The sequence below is a fragment of the Etheostoma cragini genome, chromosome 8 (genome assembly GCF_013103735.1).
Source record: "Etheostoma cragini isolate CJK2018 chromosome 8, CSU_Ecrag_1.0, whole genome shotgun sequence".
NCBI classification, from domain to species: domain Eukaryota; kingdom Metazoa; phylum Chordata; class Actinopteri; order Perciformes; family Percidae; genus Etheostoma; species Etheostoma cragini.
This window is the reverse complement of record NC_048414.1, coordinates 27516123-27536719: the sequence shown is the minus strand read 5'-3', so window position 1 is coordinate 27536719 and position 20597 is coordinate 27516123. Positions and strand designations below refer to the sequence as shown.

The following is a 20597-nucleotide window of genomic DNA, read 5'->3' as shown; positions in this document are numbered from 1 at the left end:
CAACTGCAGAGCCTTCAATGTAAAAAATGAAACCTGAAGTTAGCCATAACATCCACTGAGAATATTAATATTACGCGTCCCATTTTAAAGAAGAATGTTTCCAATTGAACACTGAGAAGCCAGATGTTGTCTTGGTGTTACCTGATGTAGTGTCCCGGTAAATGTAAACCCTCAGACTAGTCTTAATGTGGATGAAGAGACCCCCCCCACATTAACACTGTATTGGTGCAAAAGCGATAATAATGCAGTGAGTGTGTGCAGTGCAAGCTCTAGTCACTTACATCTTTACATCTGGGATGGTGTAGCACACACACACACACACACACACACACACTTCATCAGTCAGGTTGATCAAAGTGTCTGTTCACTCAGGAAGCGCGGCACGGAGAGGGGGTCTCTGAGTGTGTTAAGACCCGGCTGCTGTGCTGTGGGCTCAGGACCGGCTGAGTCTGTGAGGTGCAGCGTGTTGTGGAAGGATCGGTCCTGTGTTGGAGGTTCCATCTAGTCTCAGCTTCTCCTCCAGGCCGAGTCCTCCTCTCAGTCAACACCTGACAGAGACAGGAGGGAGAGAAGAGAACCATAAGGACCGCATACGTGTATCAGTCTTAGCATGTGTGTGTCGAGAAAAAGCTTGTGACATAAAAACAATTAAAATATCAATTTCATTTCAACTGCAAATGAAATAGAAGAAGAAGTGGAGCTCCGTTCGTGACATTTTATTTGGAGTAAATAAATTTGAATTGGAAGTCAACATGTTCCAAATGCCGTCAAACGTCCCAAACACCAACCATTCATTAAAACATATAAAACATACATAGCACCTCCTGCTGCTAAAGTACATAATGTCATTAACATGGAGCTAACAACTGGAATGGGTTTTAAAGGAAGGCATATCAGAACTGATTTTCCACGGTGGAACATTTTAATAATCTATATGTACGGTTGTTGTTTTTTCTGAAAACACACCATAGGATCATGCAGAAAGTGGACTTATTTAAATTTCACACAGTTTTCCCATATGTGCTTCCTCTCTCTTCTCTTCCTCCTTTAAAGGCTGACTCTTCAGCTAAGTATTAAAGGATTTTCTCTCTCAGTAATATAATCCTGACGTGTTTAATCCCTACAATGACTCAAACATGCATGAGTGTGCCCACTAAAGGCTCATTTATTTTCCCATCACCAAAAATATGGTAGATCTGTTTCAAGACACTAGCATCAGAAAAAAATATGAGTCCATCATTATCTCCAACATTACAGCCCCACATAAACGCTTTTTGGTGTTTAATTATTTGGGCTAATTATTTCAAGCCCCACAGCTAAGCAAGTGGGAGTCTGTGCTGTGAAATGGGCTTGGCTAAATTAGGGGGTGTGTGTGTAGACGTTAGACAGACAGATGGACAGACAGACAGACAGACAGGCAGGCAGGCAGACAGGCAGGCAGGCAGACAGGCAGGCAGGCAGACAGGCAGGCAGTTCCCTCGGAGCAAAGCATTAACGCAACGCTCCTGTGGAACCTTTGTCGACCCACATTATCTGTTTGTCTAGATTTTCAACCTTCTTACTATCTGAATGAGGGATCCAGGTGGGAAAAAGCCTGCAGTTCAGTGTCTCTGGGCCTCGACAACTTTTGGAGCCTTCAGCTGTCTGCAGAACCCCTAAACTACTGTATGTTGGAGAACCCGGACAGCTGAACTAGGACTCTGTTGCCTGCTTTTCGGTTAACAGTTAATGATTGGCTAACGAGAATCGGCTATTAGTCTGAAAAAAACCTAAATTAGCAGCGCTAATGTCTGGTACTATGGTTTGCTCTTCATTTGTAAAATATCCCACTCTGCTGTGACAAGACTAATCTGCTGTAAAACTGAATCTGAAGGAGTGTGTGTGTGTGTGTGTGTGTGTGTGTGTGTGTGAACACCATCAGCTCCTGCCTGAAGAAGTAGTTCTAAACCCTAAAATTGTCATTTACATGTACTCAAGATCTTTGACTAATTTGTACTCAGAGTACTTTTATTGCAGCATACTCTTACTTGAGTAGGTCTTTAGAAAGAAAAGTTCTTACTTTTGGTCGGTTACATGTGAATGCATTCATCCCACTCCTTTTAGAAGGGCTGAAGTTTCAGCAGGAATAACATTAAGCTTTCAGCGTCAGCACCTAATCTCTCCAGACAGAGCACCGGGGCTGAGTGCAGCGGGCTCGGGGGGAAACAGCTGGTCTGATGTCAGTACATCAGAGAACTTTGCTGACACTGAGCTGTGTCTGTTGTGTATATGATAGGTTTAATGCACAGAGATTAATATGTTACTTAACTACTTTCCGCCTTAAAAGGTCCCATGGCATGAAAATGTCACTTTATGAGGTTCTTTAACATGAATATGCTTTCCTCCCCGCCTGTCTATGGTCCCCCAGTGGATAGAAATGGAGATAGGTGTAAACCGAGCCCTGGGTATCCTGCTCTGCCTTTGAGAAAATGAAAGCTTATGAGGTCATAAGGGGCAAGGTTACCTCCTCTTTCTCTGCTTTGTCCTTCCAGAGAATTTGCCCCCCCCCCCATGAGAGAGAGAGACATCATGGCTTTCAAACAAGCAAAGTGGCAGTTGGTCAAGCCCCCCCCCCCCTCTCAAAAGCTTCAGACTCAGAAATTGCCCATACTAAGTATAGCTCATTATGGGACTGGCTCTAATGCCTGTAATTCTGCACCAAGGCTGAATTTTTAGAAAGAGACTTCAGATCCAGTATTAGGGGACCACTAAGGTCTATATAAAAAAGAGTTCAGATACAGTATTAGGGGACCACTAAGGTCTATATAAAGAGACTTCAGATACAGTATTAGGGGACCACTAAGGTCTATATAAAAGCATCCAAAGAACACCATGTCATGGGACCTTTAATCTAAATATTCAAGCTAACGGTGAGCGTTTAACTGGTCATGCTTACTGCTAGAGTCTGATAAAGAGAGACTAAATGCTTTTGTTTAATGTGGACATGACAGACCTAACATCTAAGCCACAGATGGCGAACAAACCCTCTATAAGAGACATCACAGCATTATCTCCTGATTGGCCTTTATGAGTCATCTATAGTGAGACATGTGGAGAGAGACCAGACTGATTCAGACAGTCCTCAGTGCCTCTGTTGAAGGAATGTGTGTGGATCACTCTCATCCCTGGAGTTCAAATGAATGAATCATAACAATAATATGAGCAAAATGGGTCATTAAGTCTTGGCCTCATGTCCTTTTGTGATGTGATGAATAAATCATAACCATAAAAACAAATCTAGGGCTAACCCTAACCCACAAAGCAGTAAATTCCCAATTAGCCAGGCTAAGTGGAGTCCCATGGGGGCTGGTGATGCTGCTCTGAGTGCTGGAAGTGCTCCTGGATTCCTGTATGATCCACCACTAAGCCTTACATCACAGCTCAAACAGGACAGGGTCAGAAGAAATGAGGACGTTTTTGGACAGAGGACAAGGTTTTGACATTGATTACCTGCTGTGGAGACCCAGACCTGTCCAGTCGCCTCTCCGTTAGCCCCCCCACATTTGTGACACGTTCAACATGCCGTTCTTGTAGAAAGTTTATTTTTTTACAAAAATTAGTTGATTTAGAGCAGGTTTTTTTTTCTTGTATTTTGTGATTCAATTATTACTAAGTATTACAGTCTCAGCTTTAGTACAATGTTTACATGAATGTTGATGTAAAATGGCTGGTATAGTTTTGTAGTTTTCCACTGCAAACAACAATTTGAATGGATATTATCTTGGATTAATGCAACACACCAATGGGTGTTGATGACAGACGAGAAGACTGACATGGACGGCCATCTTAATGTTAGCTCTAATCATGACCATAGACTGTATGTGTGATGTCCCCCATTGGTTTGTGGAGATCTGCTATGAGTCGTTGAGTTTCCCGACTATTATGTAGCTTTAAATATGCTAAATAACACACATCGCCTGCCTGCGGATGTGACGATTTTAGACGAGAGGGAGGAAAAATGTTTAACACTTTCACTGGCAATCACATCATAGCCACGCCCTGAAAACAACCCCTGCTTTATCTCCAATTTTAAAATCAACGAGACCATAATTCATTGTTAATAAATGACCATCATTCTGTGTTGCAGGAGGCTTAAAAGTAGCGATCAAGACCATAAAATCTTTCTGATAATGTTTACTGAGGTAATAAATCAAGTGACAAGTGGGTCACTTTCTACTGGACTTCTACAGAAACCGCACTTCTCCCCCTGTTGGAATATACAAACACTATACATATGTATATACAGTATATATATATAGATTAAATGTTCAAAGGTATTGGGATGTTGTAAGATATCACAGAGATGTACCTGGAATGGGTCCTGGGGTCTCCCAGTTATGCAGGAAGGTGTTTCCATGTGCTGACGAAGGCGGTGGGGATCAGTGAGTAAGGCACCGTGGTGATGGAGTTCCAACTATCTGACGTAGGGTCGTAACAGTCCAACGTTTTACAACGCTGCGTCCCAAAATAACCTCCAACCACGTACAGCTTGTTCCCCGAGGCCACGGCGTGGCAGCTCATCCGTTTGGACGTCATGTCGCCTACCCGCGACCACTGATTGGTTTCACAGTCAAAGCGATAAGCAGAGGCAGCAGTGAACTCAGTGTCGCCGCCCATGATGAAGATCTGGCTCCCTAGGACAGCAGCCGCTGTATATCGCCAAGGCTGGGGGCATTCAGCTGCAATATCCCAGCGGTTACCCACAGGATCATAGCACTGGACCTAGATATAGAAGAAATAGAAGGTTGGACAGTTGCAAGCTGTGCTATCGCTGACTCTGTTCACGTTACACTTTATTTTGGTCTGTATATGTCTTACATAATACAGTTAATGCAAACTCACAAACAAGTGGAGTCCTTACTTATATAATGTTAAATGTCAACCTTCATAACTCCTCCGTCTAAGTGTCTGACACAAAGACACTGAGTTTGAAACCAGACAATATTATCTGTTTTATGCAATAACACCGACTTAAAATGTATGCAATACTCTGCTGCTATTATTTATAATTTTTACATGTTCACCATCCCAACTCCTTAATTATGTAAATATTGTATCGTAAAAATTCCTTTAACTATGTAAATAGTGTACATATCCACACTACTTATATTTCTACTCTGATATTGATATACTCTTGCAACTGTAACACAGAATTGCCCTTTAGGGATCAGTAAAATATTTCTGATTCTGATTAAATGATACAGTCCATTTTCAGTCATAGTATTTTGGTATTTAGCTGATTTGAATAGTGGAATGTGGTGTGGTCTTGTAAGGAAGGTTCATGTACTACTCCACCAACCTTGGAGGCCTTGTCTCGATGTATGGTGGTCCCTCCAAAAACAAAGAGTTTGAGTTTGGCACTGACCACGGCTGCATTACTGACTCCGTCTCTTAGAGGAGCCATCATAGTCCATTTGTTACTGAGAGGGTCATACCGCTCCACCTGGGGAAACATTGGATTTCAAACAGACATACAGCAAGTTTTCATTTTCATAAATACAAATACAAAATTTAAATTCTGAAACTTTTCACATAGAGAGGTCAGTACCTGTTTTAGGGAGACAGATGGAGAGGCAGGAAAAACTCCCGCTATGGCTGTATGACCCCCAACAACGTAGAGACTGTTCTCCAACTCAGCTGAACCATGGCCAAACCTGGAGTGGACAACACCAACGGTATGTGTGTATGGGCTTACTGTTATTAATCTTTCATTACAAGCATCTTATAGCGTGGTCAACCCTGATATGGCTGAGGTACCACTCAGACCGCAGCCGGTCAATACGTTGGAACGGTCAGTCCTTCGATACAGCGTGTCTGACCAGACAAACTGCAGTCGCTGTCAAAGTGAAATCAGTGGATTTTATTTGTAACCGATACATATCGATGCTCTTATGGATACTGCTCTCCGTAAAGGGGGCCGACCCCCTTTACCTCGATCATCAGGTGGAATTCGGCTCGGATCTTGAGGAGTTGAAGAATGTATTATTCACCCACAAATACTCAAATCTGTACACGCACTACGTTCACAGCTAGAACCTTACTGCGTAATATACCACACATACACCAACCCACCCACACCCACACACACACAATACTCACCGTCACACACGTCTCTCTCTCTCTTACCCTCACTGCCGTGGTATGGCACTCATATGCACTTATTAGTTATCTTTGGTTTAAAACCATTCCCACGCGCTTAGAACGTTACACAACAACCAATAGCAGGAGCTTATCAATTCTTTGGTACAGATCAGTCAAACCACTAGTGTAATACTGGTTCGATAGCCATCCCTAATAATTGTAAAGCAGTGTGCCTGTGTGTGTGTGTGTGTGTGTGTGTGTGTGTGTGCGTGCGTGTGTCCTTGCAGAACCATTCATCAAAACTACTTCATACTTGGCAGGCATTCTGCACAGTTGCCAGGTGTTAAGGTGAGAGATTTCAGGGTCAAAGAAAGACATTTTCAGATATGATTACACTCTAAACCTTATTAAGTGATAATGTGTCCCTGGTAGTGATGGGCATAAAATTGATATTGTATCAATATCGATATAGGACAATAGATATTGCCTTAAATTTTGGATACTGTCATATCCTGATATGACATAAGCGTTGTTTTTACCTGGTTTTAAAAGCTGTATTACAGTAAAGTGATGTCATTTTCTGAACACAACGGACTAGCTGTTCTACTATTTGCCTTTATTTATCAAAAAATCTCATGTTATTTGATTTTCTCTTCCTCACCTACACTGTGATCTGTTCGCCGCAAGCCCCCACTTTACACTCCTACAACTCTGATGGTTAGTGATTCCATTTGAAGACGTATATAATCTAAAAATGCTGTGATTAGCCTGTGTTAAAATTGTTGCGTCAGATCCCGTCTCTGCTCAAACACCCACCCCCATCCATGTTGGCTCAAACGACAGCACCCAGCAGCAGTCTGACCAACGCTCATTAGGGATGGAGTACTTTGATATGCTTTTGTTCATTTTTTGGTTAACTTTAACCCTTGTGTTGTCTTCCCGTCAAAACCGAAAATCAACACTTTTGTTGAGGCTTTCTTAACAATGTGTTTAACTTTTTCTTACGTTTTTTGTCCAAATCTTTCTGATGTTTGTCATTTTTTGACGTTTTAAACACTACTTAACACTAGCTTATGAACTTTAGTTTCAGTTATTTTTTGGATTTATGGTCAATAAGCCTCATTTATAGGACATTGTATCTAATTTTGAGTTAAAAAAGCAGAGATTAGTTGAAGAAATTTATGTTGATGGATAAGCCCAGAATGGATCAACTATCACTCTACTTTTACACTATTTCGAAACCAAATTTTTTTCAAATGCTATAAAATTGAATAAGACACCCCAAAATTAATGAAAGTAGAGATTTGTACATGCCAAAGAGCATTGTGTGGATCCATTATGTTATTTTGGGTAGTTAAAAAGAAAATTGGTCAATTTGACAATTTGAGGACAACATGAGGGTAACTCACCTGGCTATTAGCATCGGTGCTCCTTTGTACCACTCTTCATGCACAGTGTCATAGATCCAGACGTCTTTAGAGACGCCGTTCTCTGATCCTCTTCCTCCTGTGACGTAAACCTTACATCCAATGGCACATGCACTGAACTCCTTCCTGGGGCTGGGCAGCTCGGCCTTAGGTATGATCTCCTTGGCTTTATGGTCAACCTACAACGGTTCAACAACAGTGATTATAGGATTAGTAAATGGAATACGAGTTACATTCAAATAAAAGACACACTTAAAAGATAAATACTAAAAACTACCAGTCCCTCTAGAAAAAACGCAATCGCATAATTCAATGCATAATCAGCCAAAGTCTGCATATTCATATGGGGGCCAAATTTTTAAATTACGCCGCACTTTCACTGCATAAATTGGCGATTTCCGTGCAAAATAATGCAGGGCTTGCATGTTTCATAAACCCCGCATTTTCATTGCAAAAAACGCCACATATATAATTATATCTTAGCTTAATGTTGAAAAATTGAAACATTTACTTAACACAAAAAGCACTCATTTCTGCTGTTGCCATAGGAACGTTATGAAGTGTGTAATTACGCAACAAACAGTCTCTTTTTCATCAAACAACAGTTTTTGAAAGTTGCATAAAATTGCATAAATATCCCGCATTCTCCATCGCATTTTTTAAGAAAACGTGCCGCATAATGAAGAATTTTTGCCCAGAACAATCACAAAGAAACTTTTTCTGGAAGGACTGAACGTGAAAAACTGAAAGTGACTGAATATGTAGTGATAGGCGGAATATTTAAGCAAGTAGGTTTTCAATTGTATTTCATCTATTCTAAGGATCTTCCACAGAAGGCTTAGTTTTAGGTAACCTGATCCCACAGTTGGGAATAGATTGGAATGCGTTGATCTATTAGAAGGGACTTACAAATAAGGACGGATTTGAAGGTAACACTGTATTACAGAAATAGATAAACTGACATGTGTGAGGACAAGAAGAAAAGTATAAAAGAGGAGTTATTCCGATGTTCAGAGAGACACTTCGGGTACACAACCGTGTGTGTGTGTGTGTGCGCGTGTGTGTACCCATGGTTATCGTCCTTGTTCAATAATTGAATCAAGCTGCATTAAATCTCAATTTATTGGACTCATCATGGGTGCAGTGTCCTTCATCATTTCCGTTCAAGATTCCCAGATATCATGAAGTTTAGGCCAACAGGACACATTTTACTTTAACACATGCAGAATCTTGTCACACATGAAAACAGCTCATCCAAGTAGAAGGGCCTGAGCGTTTGTCTTTTACCTGGTATATCTTGTCACACATGAAGGTCTGGCCTCCCAGAATAAGTAGCGTGTGCCCTGCCTTACGCGGCCGGGCACAGGGACTAGTCACTACGCCGTCATTCTGAAGGATCTTCTTCTTACACTGCATTGCCTCTTCAACTATTGACCTGCAGAGGAGAGTTCAAACATGAAGTGCCTTTAAAAGAGTGGCTTAACTGTCTATGAACAGCCACAGCAACATGCATTATTCTCACAATTCTCCTTTAATGCAAACTGGTCCGGGGTCGAAAAGGTGAGAAGGATACAACAGACCCTTATCCTCTAGTGGTGTCAAGGGGCATGCTCCCCCAGAAGAGAATTTCAAGTTTAACGCATCAATCTGGACTTTGAGAGCAAGATTTTGAGGCTAGATCCATGTAGAATCTGTTCTCTTGTAAAAAATGTTGAGTTCTTGTAAGTGTTATATACTTATTACATCCAAGAGCATCCAATCTGGACATTTATTATTAATTTTGTCAAACAAGGACATTGAGCTTTAATTCTGTGAAAAGTACACAACAGTTGTCGAAGGGTGAAAGTCTCATTCTGAAGGAAAGCATTACATTTTCACGCTATTAGACAGTTCTATTTTAGTAATTGACCAATTCCAAAAAGTAGTGTTAAACTAGTGGTAGTAAGGTGGAGTTACTGAAAACTGAAAAAAAGTCTGAAAAAGGGACGAAAATGTCAAATATTTGTCCATTTTTGACCCGGGAGGACAACACAAGGGCTATATTGCAAATGCACCTACACACTTCTTTGCGCCCATTGCAGGCCGGTCTTCCAGGGAGGTGTGTTCAGGTGCATTCTTGGCGTGCTGGTCTTAAAGGAAGGTGTGTTCAGGTGCATTTGGGGTGTATTACTATCTTAAGGCATCGGGAAATGATCATGCCATTTCATTATTTTAACAGCACATTAGTCAAATGTGCCTAGGCTCGTGCACATCGCTATGCTTGTTACACAAACACAGGGAAGCACAACAGGACATTAACATTCCCTCCCAAAAAAGAAAAATGTAAAGTTTATACAATACAATATATTTTCAGGGATTTGAAATACTTTATATTTTCTAATCTTGGACAGGAGACATTGGAGTGGAAGAGGAAGCAGAGCAGCCTACCTGCTCCTCTTGTCAGCCATGAGCAGCTCTTCGCAGGCCACGGCCTCCAGCAGGCAGTCGGACGGCAGCAGAGCCAGCCGGATGCCCCGCAGCAGCTCCGCTAAGTGCTGACGCCGAGCCTCCAAGTCGTATCGGACCCACCGCATCACGGAGGTAAACACAACCTGCCACAAGTCAGGAGAACCAGCTATCATTCAAAAAGAAGCGTTTACAGTAGCAGCTCTGCTATTATGGTTAGTGATTACTGGTTTTCAAGAATAATGGGTGAACCCATCATAGGATAGAGTCATGAACCCTTAGCCAGTTTTTAAAGAAGAGAGAAGGAGGAATGAGAAAGGAGGAAAAGAATTCACAGGAAAGGGAAAGAGAGCATCACTAACCTGTTCATCTTCTATTTCCAGCTCATCGCTGAGAATCAGCTCCAGCAGTTTATCTTTAGACAGACTATAGAAGTCCTCCGACTCTCTTACCTAATAGGACACACAGACACACACACACACACACACACACACACACACACAAACACACACACACACACAAACACACACACACACACACAGACACACACACACACACAGACACACACACACAGATTACTTGCATCATACATCAAACCCGTAAATTAAATTATCGGCTTTAAATTTATCTTCTCATGAAATATCTACAGGATATCTATATTTCAGCTGCTATCTCTGCTTGAGGGACGCCAGGGAGATGAAGATGGAGTCCCTGGCCAACTTTAAATTTAATCATCTTGGAAGATGTAGATTTCATATGCTGCAGACTGTGGTGCTACTGGGCTTCCAATGTAATCAGGGCACTACTGAAAAAGAGAGCATTGCTCTCAGTGTACTCAACCCCTCAATAAATAAAAATGTGAAAAACAAATATATACTGTGTAGGATATAATATACAGAAACACACATCGTTTCTTTAAAGATGCCCTGCCAAATGTATTTCATGACTTTGTGGTAATGTCTGAAGTTCTACCATGGCCTCTGTAACATTTATTTGTGGAAAAAAATGCCTTGGTTACCTTATTTCAAGCAATTCTAGCGTGGTTTAGAAAGCCTGGAGGAAGACTCATTGGAATGTGTGTCTGTTCTTCTTAATATTCAATGAGCTAAGCTGCTTAACTCTGATTGGCTAACAGCTAGTCAATAAGAGCCTGGCTATCAGCTATCTAAGCGCTTCACAACATGCGCTTAGATCGTTAAAGTAAGTCTTGTAAGTACTTACCGTGTTATAGTGTAGCAGACACATCCTCCACGACAGCTCATACAGCCTTTTACACTGATGAGCGTCTGACAACAGCATCATCCCCAGGCAGTTGGAGGAGTGCAGGTTCTTTTCTAAAAACTCTGCTGCTGCGTCACGAATGTCATGAAACTGCAACATGTCGCCCGCCTCTAACAACGACTCGGCATTCTCCTCATTTATGATGACTCGAGAAGAATAGGCAAAGTCTAGCAGAAGCTCCAAGACCTGGAAGAGTAGAGAATTACAGTTAACCTCTGAGATTATAGTACTCAACTGCATGATACAACAACCAATCAGAAGGCTCCCGGATGCCTCAACAACAACTTAGCTCATATGAGAAGTTATCGGACCACATCATCCTTACTGGCTCACAGCTTTTCCAACCAAGAAAAGACATGAGTGGGGCGCAACAAGTTGTAGTCACAACAAAAACATGATGATGCACAAACAATCTGTAGAGATGCTAACTAGAGCTCTGATTCATCCTTGGGAAGAAATGATGAAGACAGAGACACACATAGAGAGAGAGAGAGAGAGAGAGAGAGAGAGAGAAGCAACAAGACAACAAAGCGAGGGTAGAAGACAAAAATCAAACTTGATTTGCAGATTTGTTCTAAGAGAGAAGAGAAAAAACTGTCAAACATTCGGCAGATCATCTACTCTGGAGACAGGTGCTCTGGGAAAAAAATAGCCCTTGTGTTGTCTTCCCATTGACCATTCAACTTTTGTTTTTCTGGGTATGAATTTAAGAGTTAAAACTATTTGGTTGTCTTTTCTCGAAAATGTTGTCGGTTTCCTGAGGTATTTGTCACTTTTCCAGATGTTTTTATCCATTTTTTTGTGCGCTTTTTGACCTTTTTGTTCCACATTTTTAAAGCTTTTTCTGACATTTTTTTCCACTTTCTTTAGCGTTCTTTTATCATTTTCCCAATGCTATAAAATTGATTTAAACCAAATGCAATGAAAGTAGTGCACTGATCATTTATTTTACGTGTTATGAGCGTTGTAGGGAACCATCCTCATTATTTTTCCTTTTGAAAATTGGGTTTAAAGAAACCCAATTTTCTGATCTAGAAACCTTTTGAAAATGGGCCAAATTTGACCTGAGGACCACAGGAGGGATAATTTCAAAGTCATTTCAAATATTCAAATATCACACTTTCAAATATCACTACAGTCCCCAAAAATCCAGCATGGAGTGGCGCCCTGTTGGTGTCACTTCGCGATGTAAGACAAGTGCAGATTTGAGTCATGCATGCGTCGCTTTGCAACAAGTAGCCTACAAGATGCTAACGAGAGACTTCTGTAATGTCAATACAGTAAAAATGGACCTACTTAATAAAGTTGGTTCACTGCTGGCTACAAGTTAGCATCAGACACAACAAAGGCTGTCGCTGGAATGGCGTTTTGAGCTAACGTTAGCAATGAAACAACCATAGATAGCTAAAACATTTTTGAAATGACTGATAGTTTAGCTCCACGCTAGCGATCAAACCCAAACTGTTACAGGAATGGCATTTTGAATTAACGTTAGCCTACCAAACGACCACTGATAGCTAAAACGTTTTTGAAATGACTGATAGCTTAGCTACATGCTAGCCATTAAACACAACAAAGGCTGTCAGTTGCATGGCGTTTGAGCTAACGTTAGCAATCAAACAATCATAGATAGCTAAAACATTTTTTGAAATGACTGCTGGCTTAGCTACAGGTTAGTATCAAACACAACAAAGGCTGTCACGTGAATGGCGTTTTGAGCTAACATTAGCAATCAATCAACCATAGATAGCTACAATGTTTTTGAAATGATTTCCATCTTCTGGTATTGTTTATAATGAGAACACTTTATTATTTCATGGAATTCACAAATTTCAGTCTGACACGTTATGCCGTAAACTGTTTAAATCTGAGCATGGGCAACTCCACTCTGCACTTGACTCACATCGGAGAGTGACAGTGGCCTTGCGGTGACGGCAGAGACCATAGACGACAACAAACCTGGTTCATGTCATTCCACATCTTTCTCCCCCTCATTTCCTCTCATCCCTCTAAATTCTATAATAATATGCCTTTAAAAAGTCCAACACTTTTGTCCCCTTTTCCCTCTCCCCCCCCTTTCCCCCCTGTCAAAAATGAAAGGCGGAAAAGCCAAAAATATAGAATAAAAGAAAAAGAGGGCACATAAGTACAGAATGACAGTCCTTAGTAACATGAGAAGTACCTCGGGGTGGATGCTGTCTCTGAAGTTGACGTCACTGTCCAGACTTTCTCGAAGCCCGCCGCTGAACATGGCCTCGAAATAACGACTGCACGCCGCCAAGACAGCCCTGCAAGACCCAAAACACAGGTCCCAGGTCCAAAGGCACGAGGGATGAAATAGATGGACGGTGGTACGTCATACAAATTATTGTATTCCATTAAAGTAAAAAAAAAAAGCCGTGGTCGGATTACGGATAAATTCATTCAATAAATTCAAATAAATTCCTAAAAAGCATGTTTTTCTTTTACTAAAAGATACACTGGGCTAAGTGCGTACAAAGTTTAAATACGTAAAAGCCATCCTATTGACGTTTATTTTCTTTCTCTTGTCTTTATTTGTATTGAGGTGGTTAAATTACTTTAACATAAGGATACTTGGATTAGGTTAGGTAATCAGCAATTGTAACTGAATACATTTTCATCGAAACCCTCCCGATGGTGTCTAGAGGTTAGAAAGACAACAAAAAGCATGGCCAGGTTGGCTGCAGCACGTTGAGGTTTATGCCTCGACGCAGAGGTCGAGGGTTCGAAACCGACCTGTGACGATTTCCTGCATGTCTCTCTCTGCCCTTTCTCACCTAACTGTCCTGTCAAAAATTAAAGGTGGAAAATCTCCCTGGCTGCTCTCCATCGCTGCTTTGTCTGCTCTAAGTTAGCAGTGAAATGCAAAAATGTTGCCAGCATGTTTTTTTACCTGTGGCATTGGAAAGAGCGGTCTCCGGCCCACAGCGTGACATCGGTGAACATGCACTGTTTCCTCAATGTGTTCAGGTGGGTCAGGACACTGTCGGGATGGGAAGGCTTGTGGAACAGTGAGATGTTCATGGAGCCCGTGCTGGTGCGGGATTTGCGATTCTCATGTACAATTACTGACATGGCGGCTTTGCTTGGCACCTCCAGGGAGTCACTCGGAACGATCCCTCCTACTGCTCAATGTCAACAAGACATTAGATTAGATTAGATTCTACTTTATTCATCCCACAACGGGGAATTTTTGTTATTACAGCAGCAGCATTTTCTTCAATAACAGCAAACAAAACAAGTAAAGACACAAGAAATACAGGCAAACAATAGACAATGATTATATGGTAGACATGACATGACATTGTTGATTCAGAAGTATGCATGAATGTTTACATTTCAGCTAAGGCGGCACGATATATCTTTTTTTTAAATCGCAATATCAACTGGCGCAATATACATATTGCCATAGACAATTGATTTTTACGAAATGTTTTATGAAGATATCGATAGAAATCTCCACTTAAAGTGTAACTGTCATTCTCTTTTAGTGGCGCATGTTGTCAATTCAATGTTCAATTTTTTCAATAAAAATTTTCAAAAGATTTTTTTTTTTTTAACAACGCTCAATATTGTAAGTGCAAGTCCAATAAAATGTCATATAATGTAGATATTTTCATATTTGATTCCTTCAATAAATTGTTATTTTTAGTCTAAAAATCCACCTGCCATTTTCATATTATATCAACATTTGCAGCATTTGGGTCCTTTTTGGTAAGGTTGCAAACACTCTAGAGGCATTAATTAATAGTAATACTTCTTGTTATTATTACTACTATAATTATTAGTTTCGTTTTAACTTTTAAAGAACTATACAAAAATCCTTTTTTTAAACTTTCATTGTCTTCCACAACTTCATTGTTGCAAACATACAAAAGAAATCGTGACTTTTATTGTAATTTTTCAGATCATTTCGCGCCTCAACAATCTCAAAAGAAGGCCGCTAAATCGTGGAGGGACTGCTGTTGTGCGTTTTTTGTTGTTATGGTGATGCGTGTAGGCTACTCCTGATTTTGTCATCTTATCCCACATTCTGTGTCTCCAGGATCCTGTCCTGTCCTATTCATGGACATTGCCCCGTCATCCCGTGCTGTAGTAGGGGGGCCCGCCTGATAATCCTGTTTAAGGACCCGGTGTTAGCTCATTATTCCACTGGCCCGTAGGGAGTTGGGTTCAAGTCCCCTTACAGACCCAAGTACGGAGTGTGTGTTACTGTACAAAGAGAGTGAAAATATGAAAATGTTCCTTGGCGGGATAAATAAAGGCATGTCTTTATCTTCTTAAAACTCTCTTAGGATAAGGCTCTGCAGTCCAAAACAAGAAGAAAACCTCCCATGTATCATTATCCTTACATCTGTGCATCATTTTTTATTGGGCAATTTTCAAAGTGCAATTTAATAATTCATGTGTAATTTATTGTATAATACTGGTTACTGTATTTTGTAAACGTATCTATCTCTGTACACTTCTCTATCTTTGCCCTTATCTTTGCTGATGCAAACAGCAATTTCCCCACTGTGGGACAAATAAAGTTTTTTTTTTACCTTATCTTATCTTAAAACTAAAAGGACAAATATCAAGAAAACAGTTCTAAGCGACCATAGAAGCTAAAGTCAACCAGCATTATCTCACAAGGAACTATAGACAAACGGACACAAGTCTTCAACAACACACCGATTAGAAGAAATGCTGTTTCAGCAGCTTCAACGCTGCTTTTTTATGTGTGTGAGTCTATCGGTGTGTGTGTGTGTGTGTGTGTGTGTGTGTGCGCAGCTTCATTTGCTGACATGCAGTTTTTAGACCAGAGCCACAACAGATGAGTCATGGGGTGTTTAGTTTGTTTGTGTGTGTGTGTGTGTGTGTGTGTGTGTTGCACAGATCACAATGCAGGCTTGCCAAGAACCTAAATGTGGCCGAACAAAAGATGAGAAGCATGAGCACATTTCACACAGTTAGCTGTGGCCAGCCAGCCCCCCCCCCCCCCCCCCCCCCCCCCCCCCCCCCCCCCCCCCCCCCCCCCACACACACACACACACACAGGCAAACAGTGTAGTTATGTCATAGAACTGTGAATCTGACAAACACACACACATACATCTATACACACACATACAGTACATATATACTGTATATACACACATATATACAAACACATACATAAATATACACACACACACAAACACAGGTTGCAAGTGATTTTCAAATCTGTAGCTCTATCCAATCCTATGGTAACATACTGAATTTGTCTTCCTGTTGTGCGCAGTGGATGGTTTTACAAGTGTACCCGCTACTGCCACACCAGTTTTAATCAAATGGACGTGTATCTGTCCGGGGGGACACACAAGGGACGGACGTAGAAAACGCTTTCTGTGTGACTTGGCAGTCAGCTTGCTTCTGGCTGCCGTCGTGCAGTAGCACTCTCGCCAGTGGAATACCAACAAAGCTGCTGAATAGACTGAGGCTGTCAGTAGGCTAGCATAGCTGCACCACTGGACCTGTTGCCCCTGGCCACTCAGAGTGTGTGTGTGTGTGTGTGTGAGTCAGAGTGGGCAGAAAATGAATGGCCGTGTGTTGAACGTCAACACAAGAGATGTTATTTTATAAGATACTTCCCAATGTGGAGAATTGTGTGTTGTTGTTTTTTAACCCTTGTGTTGTCTTTCCCGTCGGCCATGCAACTATTAGTTTTTTTTTGCTTCAAAATTTAAAATCAAAACTTTTTTTTGTCTTTTTCAACACTTTTGTTGCTTTTTTTTAACTCCACTTTTTTGCCGTTCTTGCCACTTTTCCCAACGTTTTTGAAGCTTTTCTGACATATTTGTCACTTTTTCAAACGTTCTTTTACCATTTCCAAATACAAAAATTTTATGAAACAACCAAATTCTATGAAAAGTAGTGAACTGGTCATTTATTTTACATGTGAAGAGCGTCGTATGGAACCATCCATTTATTTTCTTTTGACAATTTGGTTGCATGAAACCCACATTTCTGATGTAGAAACTTGTTGGAAGTGGGTCCAATTTGACCCGAGGACAACAGGAGGGTTGACAACGTGTGGATTAGAAAAACAGGAAATCTGCTTCCAACTTAGCAGAAGGGTTTCTGTGGGTTGAGACACGAGTTCCAGGTTCTGGTCACTTCTACAGACATTCAATGAAGCAAATATCAATTATAATTTTTTTGGGTTGCAGAAGATAAGATGTACCGCAACTCGCCTTGGTTAATTGAAGCTTACTAAATATAATGTATCAGAATCAGATCAGAATCCGCTTTATTTCCCAGGTATGAGGACAAATACGAGGAGTTTTTCTTTGGAGCATCTATACTCACATAGTGCTTACACATACAAAAACAAAAATATACACAATCTATACATACTCTAAACAGAAACAATATAGGAGGTGCAATGAAGAGTTCAATAAAATTATGTAAATGTGGAGCATAGTGCAAAGGATCCTGGGATGAATAGTATTGTTGTTATATTACAATATGAACAGTATGAACAGCTCTGAAATAGGAAAGGGGAATGATGAATAAATGAAAAAAAATAATAAGTGAGATGTGAGAATGGGAAGGATGAATAATACCAAATAGGTGGAATAATAAGTGGAACCAGTCATCATAATGCTAATAATATTCCAGGTCTAAAAGCGGCAACACCTACTGTATGTTTTATAGTTTTTTTGTAGTAATATTTCAAACTAGGGCTGCACATTGAATCTTTTTTTTTTTTTTTTTTAAACACGGTTTGCAATATTCAACAACGTTATCATATAGTCTCCTCACATCAGGCAGCGGAGGTTCAGTCAGGCCCCGTACACAGTAGGCCTGTCGATGAACATTCTAAATAAGAACTGGAAAGAAACAGCACTACCACGACTATCTGCCTCGCACATTCTCACGTGGACCATGGGCCGCTGAACCATGCACTCAAAATGTCCAGCTCCCTGGGACAAAGTCCGTGTCACTTCCCAGCCGGTTATGTGGAGAGTCAGTGGTGACGTTCATCAGGCAGCAGGCGCCAAACGGGAAGAAAACAACCAACCCAGAGTGAAGATGAAGAAAGATGATATACACTAAGACGCCAATGGAAATGGCAACATCGTTTGCTTGTTTTCCCGGCTAACCCCTAACTGCTGTAAGCAGAAATACTACTGATAAAGTAAACCGGATAGTAATGTTGGAAGTATTTGGTTTTGCCTTATGAGTATACTCCATAAGTAATGAGGTACACTGTTGCAAGGACATGCCTTCACCTGCCTTTTGTTCCTTTATTTTGTACTTTGTATACCGGAAGAGTAAAGTACAGCCTGACTCTCCCATTGGTGCAAAGGTTGCAGGGTTTCAGCCAGAGCCCGACCAATAAAGGATTTTTAAGGCTGATACCGATTCATATATTTGGTTATTTAAAAATCGGATATATCGACCGGTATACATATTTTTTTTAAACATCCAAAAATGTCTAACAAAACATAAACATGACTTACCTTAACACCCACCCACACACCCACACACCCGCCCTAACATAAGTTATTTGTTCTTAGTGATGACTTCTCACTAAAATAATATGATAATAATTTGTTTTATTATCACAACAGAACAGAGGAACATCAACATATATTAAAGTTCTGATAAATAAAATGTATAAAAATACAAACTTAAGATATGAAACTTAAACTCCTTTGAACAAAACAAAAACAAAAAATATATCAGTGTTGCCAACAGGGACGTTGTAGAGCGCCCTCTGGTGGACAGACTATGCAACGCCAATGCTCATAACATGGTTGACCGTCTGTTGTTTGTTTTTGTTTTTTTTAAATCGGCCATTATAAATGCCAATAGTTTGGAAAATGCCTTATATCGGTCCCTAATATCGGTCCCTAAAATCGGTCCCTAATATCGGCCCGCCGATATATCGGTCGTGCTCTAGTGCCAGCTGCCTGTGTAAAGACCTAGCATTATTTATTATTACAGTATCAGACTACTATGGACTTACTTTAAAATAAAAGACAATTTCCAGCACGCACACACACACACACACACCTAAACTAACGGATCGACATGTGCAATAATAATAAGTAAATTCTTCAAAACGACGTCCCACGTCTACGTCACGTGTAAAAAAGGAACATATCAGCCAACATCAACTAGACAAGTGTGTGTGTGTGTGTGTGTGTGTGTGTGTGTGTGTGTGTGTGTGTTTGTCAAAGGAAGCAACAGACACAAACAAACAAAGGCTGTCTTGCTATGACTCAGCTTACCTGGTACAGCTGCTTCACTCTAAGCCCATGGATATGACTAGACATTAATTATGCATAACCCTACATAGATTTGGTCCAAATGGGAAGCGATCTGATGGGAAAGGCAGTAACGTTAGCGGCGCGTGGCTCAGGGCTCGAGATACGATTTGTGCACATGGTGGAAAGTAAAGAGCTCTGTTGATCTCTGTCACTAAGTAGGTACAGTGTTAATAACCGCTGATCTGCAGCAGCATGCACACACACACACACACACACTCTCACACACACACATACACACACATTCACGCGCTTTATTCACAATGGAAGCACCTTCCCAGTGTGTGCTCTTCACCGTGATCTTATCAAACAGCTGATTTCTCTGGCCAAACAGCTGATTTCTCGGACAACAAGATGACGTTAGCAGACTGTTGCCATGGGAAACAGCAACAACCAGGGCTCTTACTCACAGTTGTGCGCGTGTAGGTGTGAAGTCGAATCCCCGAAGCGTGAAGCGGCCGCGGCTCCGCTGGTAAAAACATTCCCTCGGTGTGTGTTCACGGGCTGTGCTGCCGCCGGCCTGCCCGTCTCACTGCTCCTCCCCCCCCCCCCCCCCCCCCCCAACAACAGCCAATGGCTCGGATGGGCTCGTGACTGACGTCTGTCTCACCAATCACTGGTGTGTCAACCCGCTGGCCTCTTGGCCAATCAGAGTGAAAGTAGGCGGGATTTTAAAGGCCTTGTCCTAACACTTGCCTAGACCAATTGTTCTGTTGACTTTATACCAAACCAAAGCAGGCCAATGAAATGCGTCAACTCAAAGTGTGTCAGCCAATCAGCGGAGAGCTGATATTAATGGCGGCAGAAAAACAATAGCACGTTGCTGCTTGACAGAGTAGCTACAGATTTTAAAATAGGCTATCCATACTATTACTACTATTATAATATTTAAAATAATATTAATATTCATAATAATCACCATGGTTGCCGGAGATGCCAGACAACATATCTTCTTCCTTCCTTTTCTTTTGTCATTATGAATCAGCACCGCCCCCTGGTGTATGAA

At 41.1% G+C, this 20597-nt stretch overlaps 1 protein-coding gene and 1 long non-coding RNA gene across 3 annotated transcripts; one reads left to right on the top strand and one right to left on the bottom strand.

Annotated features, from left to right (window-relative positions):
• Positions 1 to 334: 334 nt before the first annotated feature.
• LOC117949701 (kelch-like protein 25) lies at positions 335 to 20157 on the bottom strand. 2 transcript variants are annotated; one of them, XM_034880212.1, is made up of 12 exons: positions 20002 to 20157; positions 14188 to 14419; positions 13456 to 13561; positions 11214 to 11459; positions 10355 to 10444; positions 9975 to 10138; positions 8835 to 8982; positions 7530 to 7726; positions 5588 to 5693; positions 5327 to 5482; positions 4349 to 4761; positions 335 to 548 (listed from the first exon to the last, which is right to left on the bottom strand). In XM_034880212.1, exons 2-11 carry the CDS (start codon positions 14367 to 14369, stop codon positions 4375 to 4377), a joined length of 1782 nt encoding a protein of 593 aa, XP_034736103.1. In that variant the 5' UTR covers positions 14370 to 14419; positions 20002 to 20157; the 3' UTR covers positions 335 to 548; positions 4349 to 4374. The 2 variants fall into 2 exon arrangements, with proteins under 2 accessions (XP_034736103.1, XP_034736104.1); XM_034880213.1 differs by lacking the exon at positions 335 to 548 and having other exon boundaries at positions 4375 to 4761; positions 5339 to 5482.
• LOC117949703 lies at positions 2580 to 2889 on the top strand. The gene is made up of 2 exons (XR_004657721.1): positions 2580 to 2752; positions 2844 to 2889. It is a non-coding gene; the product is annotated as an uncharacterized LOC117949703 (long non-coding RNA).
• Positions 20158 to 20597: the final 440 nt, after the last annotated feature.